The sequence below is a fragment of the Patiria miniata genome, unplaced genomic scaffold (assembly GCF_015706575.1).
Source record: "Patiria miniata isolate m_02_andy unplaced genomic scaffold, ASM1570657v1 HiC_scaffold_17, whole genome shotgun sequence".
NCBI classification, from domain to species: Eukaryota; Metazoa; Echinodermata; class Asteroidea; order Valvatida; family Asterinidae; genus Patiria; species Patiria miniata.
In genome coordinates, this window is record NW_024037055.1 from 1,589,630 (window position 1) to 1,609,227 (window position 19,598).

General features: G+C 40.6%; 1 protein-coding gene across 9 annotated transcripts in view; it reads right to left on the reverse strand.

Annotated features, from left to right (window-relative positions):
- LOC119723351 (muscleblind-like protein 1) overlaps window positions 1-19,193 on the reverse strand; it is a 56,455-nt gene extending 37,262 nt beyond the window's left edge. For 4 of the 9 annotated variants that reach the window (XM_038193949.1, XM_038193944.1, XM_038193942.1 and 1 more), the window contains exon 1: window positions 18,986-19,191. In XM_038193949.1, coding sequence (XP_038049877.1) covers window positions 18,986-19,069 — 84 coding nt within the window. In that variant the 5' untranslated portion in view covers window positions 19,070-19,191. Of the gene's footprint in view, window positions 1-10,353; window positions 10,525-18,985 lie in introns of those variants that run through there. The other 5 variants (XM_038193945.1, XM_038193947.1, XM_038193943.1 and 2 more) reach the window with 3 other exon arrangements.
- Between the last annotated feature and the right edge of the window lie 405 nt (window positions 19,194-19,598).

Genomic DNA, 19,598 nt, shown 5'->3' on the forward strand with positions numbered 1-19,598 from the left:
CCCAAAATGTTGGAGTCGACCAAACATAATGTGTAGGAAATTGGACAGCGACAAACAACCATTTTCTGAAAATACTCTCCCATTCTTTTAAAAAGCAAAAAACAAAAACAAACTCCCGTTATTAAAACTGCAATGGAGAATAACAATTTTTTTATACGATTGGAACTAAAAGTGTAACTAAATTGCCTTGAAAAAGTACCACATCAAATTATCAGCTCTGAATCAACGGCAATTTTAACAAGTTGGCGTATCCGCTCGTAAGCGTAATCTCCCAAAATACCTGCAGCAAACACGATACCTTAAAAACACATCTCGGAAAAACAGATCTCAATTACAGACGCGTGATCCCACCGCAATTTATTTTGTTACAAGAAGTCATGCTGCAAATCCTGCCATTCACACAATGACAACGCTCGGCCTAATGCGGCTTCTGGCAAAACCTCATTAGTAACCCTGCTGCCAATTCCAATTTCGTTAATAAACATTTGGCATAATTTTCCTCTGAGATTGAGGGGGGGGGGGGGGGCAAATAAAAATAGTAAAAAAGTATCTGTTTTTGCCGGCTCATGCGAGGTGACTGACCGGAACCTCTTCATGCTGATGAACATCGGCCGAGCGAAAAAAAAAAGAAGAGTCTCAGACAGAAAGAGAGAGAGACAGTGGGAGAGAAAGAACGAAAGGAAAAAAAAAAAAAACTAGTTGGGTCGCTTTTCGCTCGTGACGAGACAGGAAAGAACATATCGCCCCCGGCTGTCACAAAATATCCCACACGAGAAATCGAGTCAGGAGCTTGACAGCCTGCTCAATTCCAAAGGGTGGCAGCGGCCACTGCGTTTTATCACCACTTGAAATGGAGGAAGACGAAGTTGGGCAAAGAGAAGCGAGAGCGAGAGAGAGCTGCGGCAGCGCTCGTTACGAACCCTGCGGGGGCTCAGCTGCGAGCCCACAATAACTGGCACTTACTATGCAGGAATTGGATACCGGCGACTTAATTTGATTTCAAGTAGTTTTTCAGACGGGCGCACCGGTGAACAACACATCAGCCTTCTTTGAGGACTCACCAAATAAACCCAAACCCTCCTTATGAACCCCCCAAAAAGTGGGTAGGGTTTGTTAGTTTTCTGCACTGCAAGGTACCTTATTGTCACAGGCAGAATAAGTTGTTGATTTGGAATGAACATTTAACAGCTCCTGAGCCGGTATTATAAAGACTGGCCACGTCACTAACAGGTTGGCTGGGGCTCCAGACTACTTCTTTGCAATCCTACCCACTGACTTCCCTCCGGCTAGGCAGAGGCATTTGCATACATATAACGATCCCTATCATTGGATACATTTCTCAAGCCCTTATTTTTTTTTCTTTCTTAAAGATTTGAGCGTCACTGGAAACACAATATTATAGAGTGGTAAGCGCACACCGCTGCTCGGTAGTCTGGTCAGGGCCCAGTCTGTCTCCAGACTCACTTGATCAAATTAAGCGTGGGTATTGATCTCCGATTTCGTTCCATTCGTGTGTCCGTTCTTAAACAAACAAGTAATGTGACAGCCAAATTAGACAATTAATAAATAGAAGGGCATGTCATTTACTCTGGCAGCTACCTGCAATGCCATGTATACGACACGTGTGACTCCCGAAGGAGTGTAGTGTGTGCACTACACTTTTCCGTCCATATATATACCGGTACTTTAGAAGCTTGTACATCTTCAGTATTTGTCAAAAGGTACAGTTTAATTTGAAGAGTGATAGGACATTACCTCAGGAAGTCATCAACATAAAATTCAGCATATTATTATTTCGGGAAAACTCCTGAAACTGCCTCCTATAATAACTATTTTTTACGTAAATGTTTTTGAACTTTCCAGATAATTTCTAGACATTTCACAACCAGTACACAATGAGGTCTTCACACATGTAGCAGTTTCAGCATGTGGTCTTCTCACCTCCTCCAAACGGTCTACATACATGTGCACCTAAGCTAGACAACATGAAACAAAAACCTACAGCATTCTTTAGCCAATCACCTCTACCAAAGCAACAAAAACACCCGCCGAGCTAAACTTCACGGAGGATTGTCATTTAAGCCTCCATACATTAACCCCGTTGTAGCCCTGCACCCAAGCAGCACTCCTACAACATTCCAAAATACAAAAACAGCAGGACATGACAAGAAAGTGTTTACATAAACATATCCAAGTGCGAGTGCCCAGAAATTCGGAATTCATCATAAACAATTCCAAGTTCCGCCATGTGTCAGATTCTGTCTGACCTACGACTCCACACCTCATGTGGTGCCTTTAAATAATGGAAAACACCCACGTGCATGTAAGCAACCTAAACATGTTTGAAAAAACAACAACATAAGCCAGACTCACATCTTTTCTGCAGTTTCTACATTTTTTTCCCCTTCGGCCTGACAATGGTTGAAACATGACAAACAGGCTTGCAAAGAATACATTTCCTTAACCCACTTTTTTCAGGACCCCCCCCCCCCCACTGGTGGGGAAATTGGCTCCTCTCTCTCCAATTTTGTCACCTGAGAATGGGAACGGGGTGTGAGAGTGGCCGCAATTGGTTCCCCTTGGCCACCCCCCAAGGGGTGGGGGAGAAAGAGGTTTGGGATCCGACAACCAATCAACAACCCAATTCTGTCTGGGTTATGACGTTGTCGTTATGTGTGTGTGTGGTGGGCGATGCAGACTGTTTCGTCCAGTTTTGTCCGTTGGGTTTTGGGGGATAATGTGGATCTGAATTAATCGAACGTTGGACCCAGACTAAATTATTGACGGGAATTAAGCGTAGATAACCTAGGTTATGCATGCCCGTGCCTGGGTGTGTGTGCAGTTGAGCACTGTATATTTACCAAAGATGACTAACGGTGTGTAAGCAATTGGTATTCCCTTAGAATGACTGGAAATGGCAGAGAATGGAAGCTGACATGACATCCCCACCCAACCCCCCCTCCCAAAAAAAATGCTTGATGTGAAAGCAGAAAACTGAATTTTATTTGAATGAAATTAACTAACAAATTATAAATCCAAAGTGTCTTTATTGCTAGTATATCTTCTGCTTCTTGCATAACAATATTTTTTTCACCATAAAAACGTCCAGAGCAGAATATAAAGTTTAAACCAGTAAAACAACATCATCACTTTGTCAGGTGTACAAACCAATTTGAACCAACAACCAACTCAAAATGTATTTAAATTTCTTGATCAATACCATTCAGTTTTAAACAATTTGTTCTCACACTCTGAGCAAAACAGTATTTGCCTTCAATGAACCCTAACAAATTGTATCCCAGCCAAATGTGGTCCTACTCAGCAATAGAGCAAGAACAATCAAAGTTTAATTTAGCGAAAAACAGGACACAAGCCACAAATGTCACATGCTTTTACTTGACTGGTACTCCGCTGAATTTCCGCAAGGTGCTACTTTCTGTTTCAGCAGTTCAATATCCAACAAAAAACGGAATCACTATTGCCACCATTGTGCTAAACACTCCCATGAATGGCGAATAAAGAACAACAGAGGGCGCCCTTCATAAACCACCGCATTGCGCACTACCCGAAACAGACACATGTTATCTCAATCAAACCAGATGCTTTCGATTTTTTTTGTTTAAGTATTACTGGATAAAAAAAAAAGAGTCAGATGGCAAAATGTCAGCGTTTGTGCAAGCTCGCCACCGCGGACTGGTAATGTGATTTTATTAGTTCGGCCTGACCAGATGAATGAGTGGCATTATATCAATCTGGGCAAACCTCCGCGACCCTGTTTAGCGATTGTAACGATTGTAACAGGCGCAGCACATCACGTGGCAGCCATTCCGCAAATCTGATAAAGATATCGATTGCAGCCCGGGCTGAAAAACGCTTTCAATGCGAGGGGGGAAGAAAGTGGAAACATCTTGCGCCGTCAACTGTTGGTCGATTCACGGAAGGGATTTGAGAAAAAAATGTGTTATGCTGACAAATGTGTTTTTCCTTTTAGGGAAATTTCAGTGCTTGGTTTTGGACTCGATCCATTTCTGATTGAAACTGAAAGGCATATAGGATCATTTGCATTCATCACAAAAGTAACCACCCAAATTATTACCAAAAAGCTTACTTGGATTAAAGATTGCATTGGTGATTTCCAGCAATCAGTCAAGTGACTGATTTGGGAAATATAGAGTGCTGTGGATGGAATCGTGTTTCGTGATCAAAAGGTTGTGCATGGTTTTTCACTAACTTCTCGAAAAGTGTAATATCCACTGAGCTGAAACTTCAACAGGTTAGCCTTTGAACATTCTTCAGCCGATTTTGAGTGGTGTTATAATTGGAAACGAACAAAATGCATGAAAAGCAAGTGATCCTATATGCCTTTAAAAGAAAAAGAAAATCGGTGAAATCTGCAAAAATGAACTACTGTCACAAACATTTCCCATCCATCTGATCTCGACCTTTTACCTTTTTCGCTGTTCTGATCAGCAACGCCGGTCATTCAACTGCTCAGCTCTATTTCAGAATACACGCCACGGTGGACAGTGCCCAAAAAACGTTATGACGAAATCCGACTGCTCCGACAAGTCACATGGTTAACGGAGTAGGCTTTGTTTCCCTTGAATCAGGAAGGAAACGCTGATATTTTTGTTGCAGTTGCTTTTTCAGTTGCGACTGCTTTTTCATTCATGCAAACGCAATTGGATATCTGCACATGACTTTTATTTTTAGGGAGTAGGCATTTCACTAGACAACGTCTGTTCAAATTACTAATTGTCTGAAGTAGGGCTTCACTGCAAAATTGGTCATGTAGCCTTTCAGTAATTCCTGAAACCCTTTTTTGGGGCCTGTGCATGCCGTCTTGCATCATTAAGTGATAGAATGGATTGGAAGATTAAAGGTACATGCATACATACATGTAGGATCATTTGCTCTTGTGCATTGTATTTTTTTTTGAAGCAAAAAAAAATTGCTCAAAATCTTAAGAAGGGTGCATAAACAACTAGCTTGTTGAAGTTTCAGCTCAGTGGATACAATTGCACAAATTTTGGGGTGTCGTAACTCGATTCCGTTGCTAACACACGTCCATTATTAAACCGCCTTCAATGATTGTTTTCTTCCGAATGATACCATTCCAGGCAGAATCATTTCACAGGGTATTCGGTGCCAGTCCTATCTTCACTTTGAGCGAGGATTTTCTTATCAAATCGGTGTGATTCCTGGTAATTGCAAATGTTCCTAGTGCCTTTAAGAATATTCTTGTGAAATCTTGAGCAACAGAAAGACTAGTTGGAATGAAGAAGTCCGCAGATTTCCAGGTTAATGTAAACACCCACAAAACACAGAATTGCCCATCAGCAGTTAAACCACATCAAGGTGCCTCCCACAGATTTTCAAAACACCGAACTCAGCAAACAAAGTTTCATTCCACATTCAGAATTTTCCAATCACAAATATTCCATGCATTAGACAAATATTACCTTGCAACTACAGGGTGCGTCATGAAATGTGAACTCCGCTGGTGTCGTGGTTCTGTACGCACTGCACGTGTCTCCCAACCCCATTCCTACTAGCCTCACATGCAATGCATACCCTAACGCTTCGGTCCTCCCACTAATGGACAGTTTATGCACATGTAGACAGACCCGTTCCCTTTATGCCCCTAAGGACCAAGCACGGAGTACCAACTAAAAAGGCAGACTAGACTAAAGCATTCAAATGCTTTTCTGCTCCCCCCTCCCTTTCTATAAATGCAAAAGCTCCATCTCCATTCACGTGTGACCAGGGAGCTGCCTAGGCTGCGGTGCATTGACGGATCGGAGTCCAGCACCAGCGCAGCAGCTAGCTTCAACGTCACTCCACGCCTGGCTACATCATGCATGCCAGCGCCACATTGACCTAGATAGTTGGGATGCAGGTTTGGTGGTGTGTGAACGCCCGCATTAGGCAGGCAAGCATGTAGCTGGGACTGGCTCACCCGTGGGGCCGGGTCTATTGGGGTTTGGGGAGGTGAATTGCTTGCATACATTGGCCCTGAATATTGGTCATGATGAATGTATTTATACACGGATTGTTAAATAATGTATAATACAGTAATGATACATGAACACACATACAGTGCATATCAGCGCTTCTGCATCAGTCAAAACAACCTACATGTATATTTGTCTAAATATCAGTTTTCAATTTAAACAATTTCTTAGGTATTGATATTTCCCGAAAAATGTACATGTACAATCAGACATTTGATGTTATTTGTCAAGTTCTGTGATTAATTTCTGTATTTTCATCTCATCAATCATTGCAGAGACTATCTGCACAATCGGCCCATTCGAAATAAAATAGAGAGCAAGTTAATACATTAATAAAGACACACAGAGATTAAAAAGTTGACCTTATTCCAAAGTAGTTACACTGTTTGTTTTTTTAAATTGCAAAGACACATTGTATTAATCTTGACTATCACATCTGCAGCCAACTCTTCGGCAATCAAACTATTACTGCGTTCGCCTCCGCACTGCCAAGTATTGAATAAATGATCAAGAAAAGAAAAAGAAATCGCACCGAAATCCCGGTCAAATATGGAACGGTATAATCAACAAAATTCAGCCAATTGATATGCTGACAAATGGGGTCACAAAACCCCTCAGAATAATCCCCCCCCCCCACAATACACAGAAGATGACCGCTCAGACATTCTGTCACCGTGTGCTAGGTGTGGAAATAAACCCAACTCGCCATCCATCACAACTGCTCTATTAAGCCCTCACGATTAATTCATTGAAAAAAAAAATAAAAAAATGAAAAACACTTGCAACCAATGGTGCATGACCAGATCCCACTCCCAATACGCACTGTACATTTGATAAGACATCGGCGGTGAAAGTAGCAACCCGGCCGGAACATGTGGAGTGAATTAAGCCCAGAGAAGTCGCCCCTGCGGTCACCGATCCGTGCTTGGTAATTGCGCGATTATGCTGCCAGTCTTAATGACGGTTCCGGGCAATAAAATGGGGATCACTGATCACCAAATGCAGCATTTGCCGCTCTTACCACAGCAAAATCTGTTTCTGAAAAAGTTTTTTTTCCTGCTGGGGCCAGAGATCCAACCTAGAGTTCTCTTTGTACCTTGTGATGTATCTCACTGACTGACTCATTGACTGACTGTCAAGTGAAACTATGACTGGTGGTAGATTGGAAAAGACAGCTGGGCAGTGCTTTCATATAGGATTACCCCATAACGCAAAAAAGGGGCTAAATCTGACCCATTGTGTTGATCAGATGCATGTCAAGACTTCCAGTGAATGGCCAGTGTGAATCAACTGAATAGAATGCTGTGCACTTTGGGACCAACATTACCAGGCTTACCTTGTTTTGTTTTCCCCGAGAATTGCAAATTACAGAAAGGGCAGTTTTATGCATTTTAGCTTTTTTGTGTAAGTTTCCTTAGAAGTCATATTTGGCACTTTGCCAACTTCGAGTAATGCTAAATGAAACAGCGTGCGATATATGGCAGATCGTTGAGACACTCTACTTTAATAATGTCAACTATGCTAAGTATGAGCACTAAGCCACTATGATCAATCCTGCTTAGCCAGGCATTTGTAACTGGACACTGACTGGGTACCGCCATCGGATTGATAAAGGGAGCATTGCTCGACTTTTTCCCATACTTGAACTTGGACATGAGGTGGGATAGTTGACAGTCGGCCATCAATCACGCCCAGGAACAGATGCAGTATTAGCGGGGCCCTGTGAGGCGTTAATGGGCCGCTGCGAAATATGAAACGAAACATGAATTTACAACTGTGCCTGTTGGGCACTGTCCGTCCCTACGACAAGCCTTATTGGCTAGTGACGGATTTACATTCAGCTTTGGCAAATGGAGACCTTTTTCCGAGATCTGTACAGTGTTTTTCTCACCCCGTAGTTTGAGTGTGTACAGAAAACCTTATGCTCTTGGTAAAACATAAAAATACAGCCTCTGCAAGGTTACTGAACCCAAGATGTACAAATGTACATGATTTTTAGTAGGAAAAAAGATTCCTTTCTTGACACATTATGCAATAAACAAACAGCGTAGGTCACTTTATGCACAGCTACCGTTACCATTAACTATCTAGTATCTAGTATTTGGAACTACCAGCACGACATGACCTTTTGTTATGACCTTTGCAAAAAAATCATCAAAGAAAGGTACAGCAAAATGTCACAGCATAATACAAATCAGAAGAGAGAGCTGTGAGACCAGTATCTGAAATGTAACCATGTCTACAAAAGTTAGAAGGGGATAAAAAAAAATCCATCAGTTTGTTCATGAGTCTAAAACCCAAGAATATAGCAGGTATAACCATTCTTAAGAGCTAAACCTCTCATAAACCACGATATTCCAGGGGTGAGATCAGGAGAAACAAAAATTCCACGAAATGATCGGCAGAAGATCTTAGGGTTCACAGGACCCCAGAGCGATGTAGGGTCTGTGGTATACGTTTGTATGTATTCGCCTATCAAGGCATCCCTTAAAATACAAATTTCTTTTATCAACTTTTAACGGTAAAAATATCTTTATAGTAAGACCTCCGGAATGCCAGATTTCAAAAGGGATGCTATAAAAATCGTGACAAAACACTCCTCAAATCAGGAAAAATCTTTACAATCTCCCCCTGATATTCAACATTTTCTCCAACCTCTGCCTACCATTAACACAATCCTTTCAGGCATTCACAACACCAAAAAACAGTTAACAGTTCCACAAAAAGAACCAATCTCACTAAACAATGACAACGAAAGAGCAGTTGACAGTTCACTATTCACACCTTGACCTGACAATCCTCAGACGAAAGTACATTTAATTTTTTTTTCTCTTCCAAATATCCTTGTTCACACTAACAATCCCTTACTGATCAGCTTACATTGGATTATCACACTTGGGGGAAGAGAGACTGTGTACAGACGTAATGTCATTAGGTTGCATTAACCTACTTATTGGCTGCCAGACTGATTGTGGAGAAAATTCAATATAAAAGTCCTTTGTTAGTAATGGAAAGGGAGGCTCCACTCAGGGAGCGGGAAGGCTCGCACTTAGCGAGTGGGATGGCACAAACCATTTCCATTTCTATTTGTCTAAATCAGAAAATAATTGATTTGTAGGGTCTGTAATTTGGCTGGGAGAGACGTCACTCATGAAAGGTTCAAACGGAGTAATGAATTGGATGGTGAGTAATGGAACAAAACCAGTTGATTTCTAAACTTCTGGGTTGAAAAAAAAATCAGTTCTCTCTATTCTAAATTCAAAATATAATTTTGTTGCAGTCTGTACTGGTAATTATAGTATAATAATGATTCTTACTCTTAGAGGAATGTAAGTTTCAATTGTTACTAAGTTCAAGACAGATACGGTAACTATTAAAATAACAAACAAAGCTACAAACAAACCGTCTAATAAAAATGGCTAATAGAATACTTCTTCCTTTTTAAAAAGTAAACTAAAGAAATCTGCCGGTTCAGAACCTGCCGGTTCAGAACCAGTTATGTGCCCCTCCATTGAAACAGGTGGATTGATATCTAACTGTGACACAGCAGGTTAATTGCTAAATGTCTGGATGCCTCTGGCAAAAAGAATTCCAAGAAATATTACAGTGGCTAATAAGCTCAGACCCTCGGCCAATCTCACCCAAAGAAAAACTTCCCTCCCACGCAGCCTACAAGCAAAGGCAGAAATTGTTGAGGTGTCTCTTTGAATAACTCATGCCAGAATGTAATCAGACGAATGGCATCACAAAGATACATTTCAACCTATGCACTGGCAATTTGAAAACATCAGATGCTAGAATGTTGTTTTTTCATCTTTCAAAACCTACGATGCATCTTTCACTGCTTTTGCCCCAATGCAGGATTGTTAAGCTGAAGTTAACCAGCTCAGAGGACGACCAATAACATAGACTCTGCCTGCGCAAGATGGTAAGAAGGTGCTTAGACATTACGCGTATCAGTTCACGAGTGCCAAAGTCACATGCATGTTGTACAGTGTATACACATTACCTCTTACATGTACATGTACCTGCAATGTCGTAATTCACTATGCATCAACTACATGTAGAAGAATACAAACTTACGACAGAAAACATACGAAAGCTGCAAATAACGAAGTGCAGTGTAAGAAACAAATTCCTTTGTAAGTTGTAACAATGAGACAACTCCAGAGCTTCAAGGCGGATTCACCACTACACCATCTATCCAGTTGCCTAAAACCGAACCCTTAACACAAAAGGACTCCTAAATGTAAAACAACCCCTCCCCAAACACAATACCTTAGACACAACAACTTTTTCCAAACACCGGCACTCCAACAAAAAATCTTGTCTGTCTTACCTTCTCCACTGCCTACGGACCCTCTATCTACTGCACCAAGCCGGTCTGTTCAGGCAACAACTACTTGCCAGCTCCGTGTTTGTCTCGTGGACTAGTCCATACAGCCTTTTCTCCCCCACACCTCAACCATCTACAGACCAGGGCTTAGTAACTGTATCCCACCGTCCGCATTCCCACCAGCCGAACATTCTTTATGGTCTGCGCGCTGTTATGACTCACATTTTTCACTCTTCTTTCGTCACATTCCTTCAAAACTCAATTTTTGGGGGGTTGTATTTTATTTTTTGTTTTACGAGGGAGTGCACGTACACTGTAACTGGCCATTATTTACAATCCTAAAAGAGGACGCTATGGTCATAAATAATGTGCATTTCATCAAGGGAACGCTGTTGAAAAAAAGGGAAAAGATTCATGTCGCTTTGTCTTACACGTTGATGACAAAGGCAATTTGTCTTATAGGGAAATTTTTTTGGCAGAAAATTGTGCTCCTGAAATAAAATTGTTCATGTCAATTTTAATATTTTGACAAAGAATTCAAAGAACCGTCCACAATGAAACTGACATTTATTGGCTCTTTTCTTGTTGCATTTACGCAAAAAAATAGGAAATTTCCCAAACAGCAACGCAGTGTTGCAATGAAGGTTACAAAGAAAGAAAATGCAAGACTCGATGTGATGTATCATCCAAGAACATGCACGTATATCACCAAGTAAATTCCAACCATTTTTTTAAAGTATATCTCTTGAGTTGAAAAATTTATTCTGATATTCCGCTCAACAAATGTCCTGATGTACTTGACTGGAATTTTAGGCTAGTTACAAAGGCAAAGATCTTTGAGGTGGGTGAATCCCCAGTGTGAGGTCCATCTGCTCGTCCATTCAAATACCCCTTTTGAAAAAAGCAAATCCCGCATCAGTTTCGTTGTGATTTTAAAATTATACTGTTTCTTTTAAACCCAAAAATCCTGAAATAGTGAAACGGTACTCAAACAACAATTGAAGCCCCTGACCAAAGGATTTTGTGGTCTGGAGCCCCTTGGGGTAATTTAAGAGGGGGAGAGAAGGGCTGTGGTTCTATTTTGCAACTGTTTAGACAACATGCAAATTCGGACCATTGGATCGACAGGAATTCTTTGGAGAGCAATCTGACTGACAGTTATCCCGAGACAAAACAAACGATTGGTACAGGCAGGGTCAGAAGGGGTAACAATAGAGAGAAAAGAAGGCAAAATGGGGGCAATCCTTGCAAACACAAAAGAGAACACGAAATCCTCGGGGACTGTTTAACCAAGCCAAAGCACTTGTAACAATTACAAATGTAACTCAAAACTTTAAGAAGTACAAGTTGGCATATTTTAGGTTTGCTTGAATCCTATGGAGAGTTGTTGTGAGAAAAAGTGGCAAGTTGGGATGGAAAGAAAAAAACTCACACAAATTCTGTTTGGCAAACGATTTACCGGTAACATCACTTTTGTTTAGGGTTTTTTTTCCCGTTTCATGGTGTAAGCTGAATCAGTCTGCAAGGAAGTGGGGAGCAGTTTTGAAATGTCTTTTGTTTATTGAAATAATTGAGTTCTACATGCCCCTAAGGAGAAATAAGGCCTATCACTAAAACAATATCCCGTAAGCTTGTGACTCATTTTGTTGGGTTACCATAGGTTGCAAATGAGAGCCACAAAATTTACAATTCGCTTGTTCCAAAAATATAAAAAGTAAAAAATAACTACAAGTCTTGTAAAACCTTTGAAAAGTCATAATTGTCCACACAAATAAATCAAACCTTTTGTGAGTTAAATATTACAAATACTTTCGACATGCGTCATGAGAGTGCCCGCGGAAATCTCACGAGTTTCCTATTGTAAAAGCGATGACAATACCTTATTTTTTTCTAACACACTAAAGTGCCTGGATATACTACTTGCCACTGGTTTCCTCTCACAATTCCTACAAAGCGATCAACACTTGGAACGAAACAGCCCCAAGGGTGTAAGACGCTGCACAAAAAGAAACTACCATTACACTGCAATATGACATTCAAAACTAACGCCAAACGGTGTTCCGATCAACAAAGCCGAAAAATCCACAAAAGCAAAGGGAAAAAACTTTCATGCGTCATGCTTCTCTGTCAAGAAACATAATACCGGGCTGTAACTATTGAATCGGCGTTGATCTCCATTCTCCAACACCTGAAAGTGTGCACTCTCAACCCCCCCCCCCCCTTTTCTAAAAAAATACAGGGGACAAAAACCGCCGATCCAAATTAAGAAATAATGACTGACAGTTTGCGGACAATTACCGTTCACTTCCTTGTCGATCAGCCGAGCGTGGGAAGCCATTCGGCCGAGCTGCATAAGGAGTGGCTCTCGAGTCTCTTCCAGAGCGCTCTGCCATTTTCAAAAAATCCACAAAACCTTTAGATTTGACGTGACGGATCTAGTATTTCCAAAGCTTGGTTTTGGGTGCCGTTTCCACGGCTTCAAATTACTAAGGCTTCAATAATTTCTTTCTCTCTTTCTTCTTTTTTTTTTGGGGGGGGGGAGGGGGAGGTTTAAGCTTTAAATGCAATTCAGCCTTGCCTAAATTTGAAGAGTACACATGTACAATGGACTTGAGCAAAAAAACAACTTACCGATTCGCATATTTGCTTTAAATATTCATAAAATGCAGCGGCAATGAAGGATTCTGTGAATTAAAGTTGCATGCTTTTGTTAATTAATACTTAATTTACTATACACGTACATGAATGGATACAAATTGCATAGATCCTAATGCCAAGCCCTGTACAACATTGTAGTGCAATGCCACAAAATACATGCCATGGAGGGACAGTGTACACCACTATAGTGACATATATGATTAGGTGCATTAATCACAAACGGTACCTAATTTCAGTGTATTGGCAAAACGCTTCCTAAACACCACGTGAAATTATTCCGTCTGGCTTGCTGAAATTTAGAAGAAATCAAGAAATGTAGGTGATTCCAATGATCAGTCAATTGGCAGCTTTTTGGAAATAAAGAGTTCATCATGATTCGTGATCAACGGATTGTCCATGATTTTCACTGTTTTCTCGAAAAGTGTAATATCCGCAGAGCTGAAACTTCAATGTTAGCCTTCGAACATTCTTCTTTGGATTTTGAGTGGTGTTATTATTGGAAATGAACTAAATGCACGAAAAGCAAATGATCCTATGTGCCTTTAATCTGTTTGATTTCACAATCTTCCGACGACAAATCATTCTAAATGTGACAATTTTTAATGGACCTTCTTTATCATGAAGTTAACAATCTACAAATCTGCCTCAGGCCACAGGGTAGAAATTGTGGGGGAAAAAGGTCGGTGACTTTTTGTCCATGAGTTTGTTAGTTCACTGAACCTTCTACAATAACAAAAGGAACTTGACAAAAGAACAAAAAGGGGGGGGGGAAGGAAGTAAAGAAAAAAAGAGTGAGTGGTGTTTGAACAATATCACCACCAGTCCTGGTACATGTACATGTACATACATGGAATAAGAAACAAACTTCCCCGTCAACTATGAATGAATCACAAGGCTCCGTCCCTGTCCCCCATCCACTGAGTTACTATTTTTCATTTTCCAAAGAAGAAATTTCTGGGGAAACCCAGAAATCCAGTAGGGACTGGAAACCCAATCAACATGAGGACCAGGGCAGGAATCGAACCCGGGCCATAGTGAAACTTGAAGGTGAGGAAATAACCATTGCCCGGCTTGACTCCCCTACTGATAGGTCAGGTCTCGGAGCCTAGTGCAAGGATCCCGCAATATTACACAATCCCTGTGCAATTCTTACTTTCTGAGTCGACAGAATTTATCCCATTCACAGTTGGTGGCCAACAATATCAAGAGTCCAGGGTTAGTGCTGTTTTGGGCCGGACAGGAACCTCTCCCTCTCCATGGCAAGCCCAGGATCAGGCACATAAGCCTGCTGAACATGAAAACATTTCCTCCTGGACTTTACTCAGAAGGTGCCCCCCATAAATTCAGCATCCACTGTGTCAATCAGACTGCTCCCTCCAAAAATCAGTGACTTTTAACATGTGGAAAATGGAATAGGTGTAACTGAAAAAATCCAAACCAAAGTTTGTTGGGATAAAAAAAGAATTGTTTCGGTTTCATTTTTTAGGACTGGATAAGTCCAAGACTCAATTTATTGTTTACATAAGAAGGGACCTCTCGGTTTCAAGTCACCCATTTTCTTTCTCTTTGGGGACTGAGACTTAATGCAAAAAATTTTCATAATATTTTTTTTTCAACACCTAATGTTAAATAACAAGCTGCCATTGCTCAAATGCTTGCTGCTACTTTTGGCTCAAATCTGGATAAAACTTTTTAAAAGTGTTTTAAGTCTTTTATTTTCATTTTCAAAAATGTCACAGTTAAAATTCAGAAGATCCAGAGAGAAATACACCATACGGACCCATAACAGCGCCAAGGTAATTGTTCCCAAATCGTCGTGGAAACACTTGCTTTCGCCCCCTCTCCCCGCTTGACCCACTTTAGCGAGTCATAGGGGAGCTATACCACCGTTTTCGACATGCTACCCCCCTCTCCCTCATAACATAATCCCTCCCCTGGTAGCACAGACCCAGACATATCAGCACGTATGCAGGAATATTCATAAGCAGCGTCAATGTAATCCGTAACACCTGCTTTGGATTTGGGTACATGTGTACAAGCAACGGTCCAGCCAGAGAAAAAACAGAACCAGACAAACAAGCCAGAAATAAGGAAGAAGAAAAATATAACAGAAAAACTGGCTGATGGTTCTTTGAAGGAACATGATCTAGGGGCTGGTGGGCTCTGGAAAGAGTAATGACAGCTTTGTGGACTTGGAATTCATAAATAACTTGCGAAATGGGAAGAAGTGGGGAATGAGCTTGGAGTCACGTGACAAATCATGAAGTCATTGTTATTTCTGACTTTTTAAAAACCCTCCCCGGTAAATATTAGACGAGAAAATCTTGCTAGAAAGTCAACCAACTGAACTTGGAAATCAGATTCGCATTCAGATTTCTTTACACAGGCAATAAAATGGTTTGTATGAGAAAAAACACCAATCAAAAACATTACTTTAGACTAAGATAATACTTCAGGGAAAACACCAAGGCATTGCAATTCAAATGTTTTGCTTCTTTTAATAGTAAGGAGTGTACAGAGAAAACCTAGCGGCTGCAATCGGAAATCGAAAACGACCCAAATGAAAAAACTTGGTCTAAATGGAAAAGGAATTCTGGGGGAATAACGCACCCAAATTCAAGTATGTAAACACTAAAGGTATCTTGTGAATGTCGCTGTAAAAACAAAATAGAATAACAATGACGACTAGCCTGAATGGATGTGTCAATCTTGCTGTAACATCCTTGGGCACTTTTAAAAAGACTCATCATGCGAGCCAGGTACCTTAAACTTGACATGAATGATGCCCCTCAATTTAGAAGAAAGAAAGATGAGGAACAAACAAATTCTGAAATTACCTCTACTGCACGCACACCCTTCAAAAACGTGACCCGTTTGAGGTGAACCAACTGCACACCTAACAAGTTTTGGAAAGCTCAACACCCAAAGCAGGAACTATTTTAGGGGGTTATTTTTCAGGGAACCCCAGGTTTAATGACTTTCAGAACTTCCTGGCCCTTGGCCTTTCCCAGAGCAGAATGGCTATGAACTACACTTCACTGGAGAACACTGCTGCTTGGGGACACACCTTGACCTTGGCAATTAATTGCCTCCCACTGTCTAGACAGACTATTAGCATGGGGGTCCTAGGGGAACTCAGCGATAGGGCTTCTTGGAGCCCAAAAAACAGGAACCTAGAAAACTCAGCTCTAACATAACCGACTCTGGAGTAGAACTTTGGACACGTTTTGTAAAACCACAAAGGTTGTAAATCTTCTTCACACAGTCAATAACATCTTAACTTTCCAAGAATGAAATCTGGAAATTGGTTCATTTGGAAAATTTGTAAAAAAAGTTCTCCAACAATCAGTAAACAGATCCCAAACAAAATAAGTTGGAAGAGAACAGTTATAAAAAAAATGGTGAATCGTGCATTGTAGGGAATTTCCTGAACCATCAACAATGAAAGATTTCCTCACAAATTAATTTGTGAAAAGTAGTCTAACTTAAATAGACTTACTTTAAGCCCCCCCCCCCAAAAAAAATAAAGGCTTACATTTATGTTTTTAGTTTCCCCAAAGAATTTAATAACGGAAGTGAAGTAACAGTCTACACACACAATAATAGATTAAAAACAGAAAATATTTCAATGCTTCCCAAAGTGGCTCTTCTGATAAAAGATCTGACATTTTCAAAACTGTCCATTGTTTTCCCATTGTTCTGCGGATCAGAAACTGAAACTAAGCACAACAAATGTGCGAAGACAAGAGGGAACAATTCGTCAGAAATTGAAACTAGTGGCATGCCTCAGGGACTGACTTCCATTCTCAGAGGGCTCAATTCTTGGCAAGGCGTGATTCAATACCCAATACATTTAGTCATGTTAGAAGACACATTACTTGTACTTGCAAAAGCTTCAAAAAACTTTCAACTTGACACTGTCGGGGAACCTGATGATTAATGTGGTGGAAACATGATCACCTTCTTTCGAAATAATATTGGGCTCAACTCCCAAAGTCAGATTTACAAATCTGCCTGGATCTCTCAGTAACATAAAGTACCGGTTACTTTGTGCATGTATCAAAATAGCTACCACTATGCTTTTGTGAATGTTTTTCCGTTTGAAGCAACAAAATGCTCAAAATCTTAATTAAGAAGGGCGTACAACAACTACATTAACTAGTTGAAGTTTTCGCTCAGTGAGTGGATATAACGTTTACATTTTGAGCAAATGAAGAACTGGGTTGCATAGCTAACGCCAAAAAATTTTTTAAAAAATTAAACAATACCCCTCAGCCGAGAGTCTCAAGGGGTAAAAAACCGGCTTCAATGATTGTTTTCTTCTGAATGATACAATTTCAGGCAGAATAATTTGATAGGGTATTTGGTACCGTCCTATATTTACCGGTACTTTGAGCAAAGATTTTCCCTTACAATCGATAGCCTAGGTGCATGTACGTTTCCGGGTAATACTATAATCAAATGCTCCTATTACCTTTAAGGAAAATATCTTCGCTTCATGGCTTTTAAAAAGGTCAGTGTTTACAAAATTTGGTTGAAGTGTCAACTTTAGCACACAAAAACGAAAAAAAGAAGCGACACTTAAGCTAATCATTGATGCTATAAACGGCATTTGTCTGAAAAATATTCAACTTTAAAATTATTATTACGCACCTAACAAACCCCAATTACAAAATCCACAATGCAAATAAGACGGAATGGTGATTCAATTCGCAACGGGCTGAGCAGAGTAAGATCAACGTCCCAATCACCTGCCTGTGTCTACTGCCGCTGAAAACTGATCACTCTACAGCTCAAAAACGATCATTACCGCAATCAATCAAGCTTAAATCAACAGTGTACACCAGAAACACCTGTACGTCAGAGAAGACAAAAAGTAGCCAAAACGAAAAAACAAACCTCGCAAAAACTAACAACGTCTCCCCCAAAAAACGTCTGACTCGACAATCGCATTGGATTAAAGCATTGTGTTCCTTTGGACTGACTGAATCGGCCACTGTTCCCCAGTCTCATATTCCTACTGCGCTACAACTCACGGGCGATTTAACAATCGTTACATCCACTCCGCTTCACCCAACTACAACCGAAATCCCCCTTCCTAGAACCTGATTCCTTTATGCTTCACATGCACCAACATGTAAAAGGAAAAAAAAAACCAGTAAATAATGATACCTAAAAACAAACGAGGCATGCTTCAACTGCACAATTAAGTTGTCCGATGTCCTATTTTCTTCTAAGATTTTTTCCCTGTCATACCTGTCACTTTATCTTTCTCACTTCCTCCGCGAGTTTGTTGGCTCAGATTTCGGAGAGAAGAGAGATGTTTGAAGGAAGGGGGGGGGGGGGAGGGGGGCAAGAAACCGAAGCAACAGGGAGCGACAAGCTTTGCTACACAGGCGGCGAGCGTGCACATGCAAAGGGACAGCTTCACCGCGGTTATTTACCCACGCCGATGGGGAATTTTTTTTCTTTTCTTTTTTTCTAGCAAAATGCAGAGATTACTTAAAATGACAATCCCCTGGGTAGGTGTTGTTTGCGCCGGTCGTTCCCCAGGAGGGCAGAGATATCTCAGTCTGATTAATACTGCTTCCCTGAGTCACTAGCTCGACTTTCGGTAATATGGTTGGACATGGACAGGAAAAAAAAAAAAAAAAAGGATCAGAAATAAATTTCCAGATCTTTTGATTCAGAAGCGCCATGATTTCTCCATTATCCCTCAGTCCTTAAACAGATAAGGAAAATTAACTGTTATTCACGCAGAGTGCCAACTCGTTGGACGGTCGGGATTAGAATAAATTTTCTTCGGGCACCTTTGTGAAAAAAAGAGGGATGTCTTTAAACTGTCTGCTTCTCTCTCTGCAGCAATCATTTGTACAACACACGAATCAACAGTGTGAATCTTATGCACATAACTCCTATACAGCCGTTACAAGAAAAATATCAACACAAAAACACAAACATTGACCTAAAAATTTACCTGAACATTTTGGGAGAGCTCGGGACACAGCGATATGGGAAAATTATAGGCCACCCTTGAAGACATGGAGGGTAATCCAGACATCTTGAAGACACCAAATTTCCAAAGAAACAAAGAAATCACACTGACTACTGACTTATCGCTCCGATAATAAGCCAACGTCAGATATTCCCAACCTGTTGTACATGTACATGTATAACAATTGTGTGAAACAGACTCATGATACATGTACTAAATTACAGTCCATGCGTGTGAAATGCTTGGACAAGAACAGAAACTGGGAAAAACAATTACTGGGGTTGGGGGATGGTTCCAAGACATTCTGAGGTCAACAAGAAATATTGTAAATGTATGTGTGTATAGAATGTAGGGGAAGATTCCACAGCTGTTTCAAAATGAAACAAGAAATGCTCCTCCCTAAAAAATATTTTTTTAAAATTATTTTTATGTTTGTTTTTCAACACAATTGTTTTTCTAAATCATTCCCTGACATTGATGCCACCCCTGTGAAAAAATGTTTCAAATTGAACTTGGAATAGCCCAAACAAGGAAGTGCGGCCAATCGGTCTGTAACATCAACAATTACAGAGCCAATTTAGATACACACAACAAA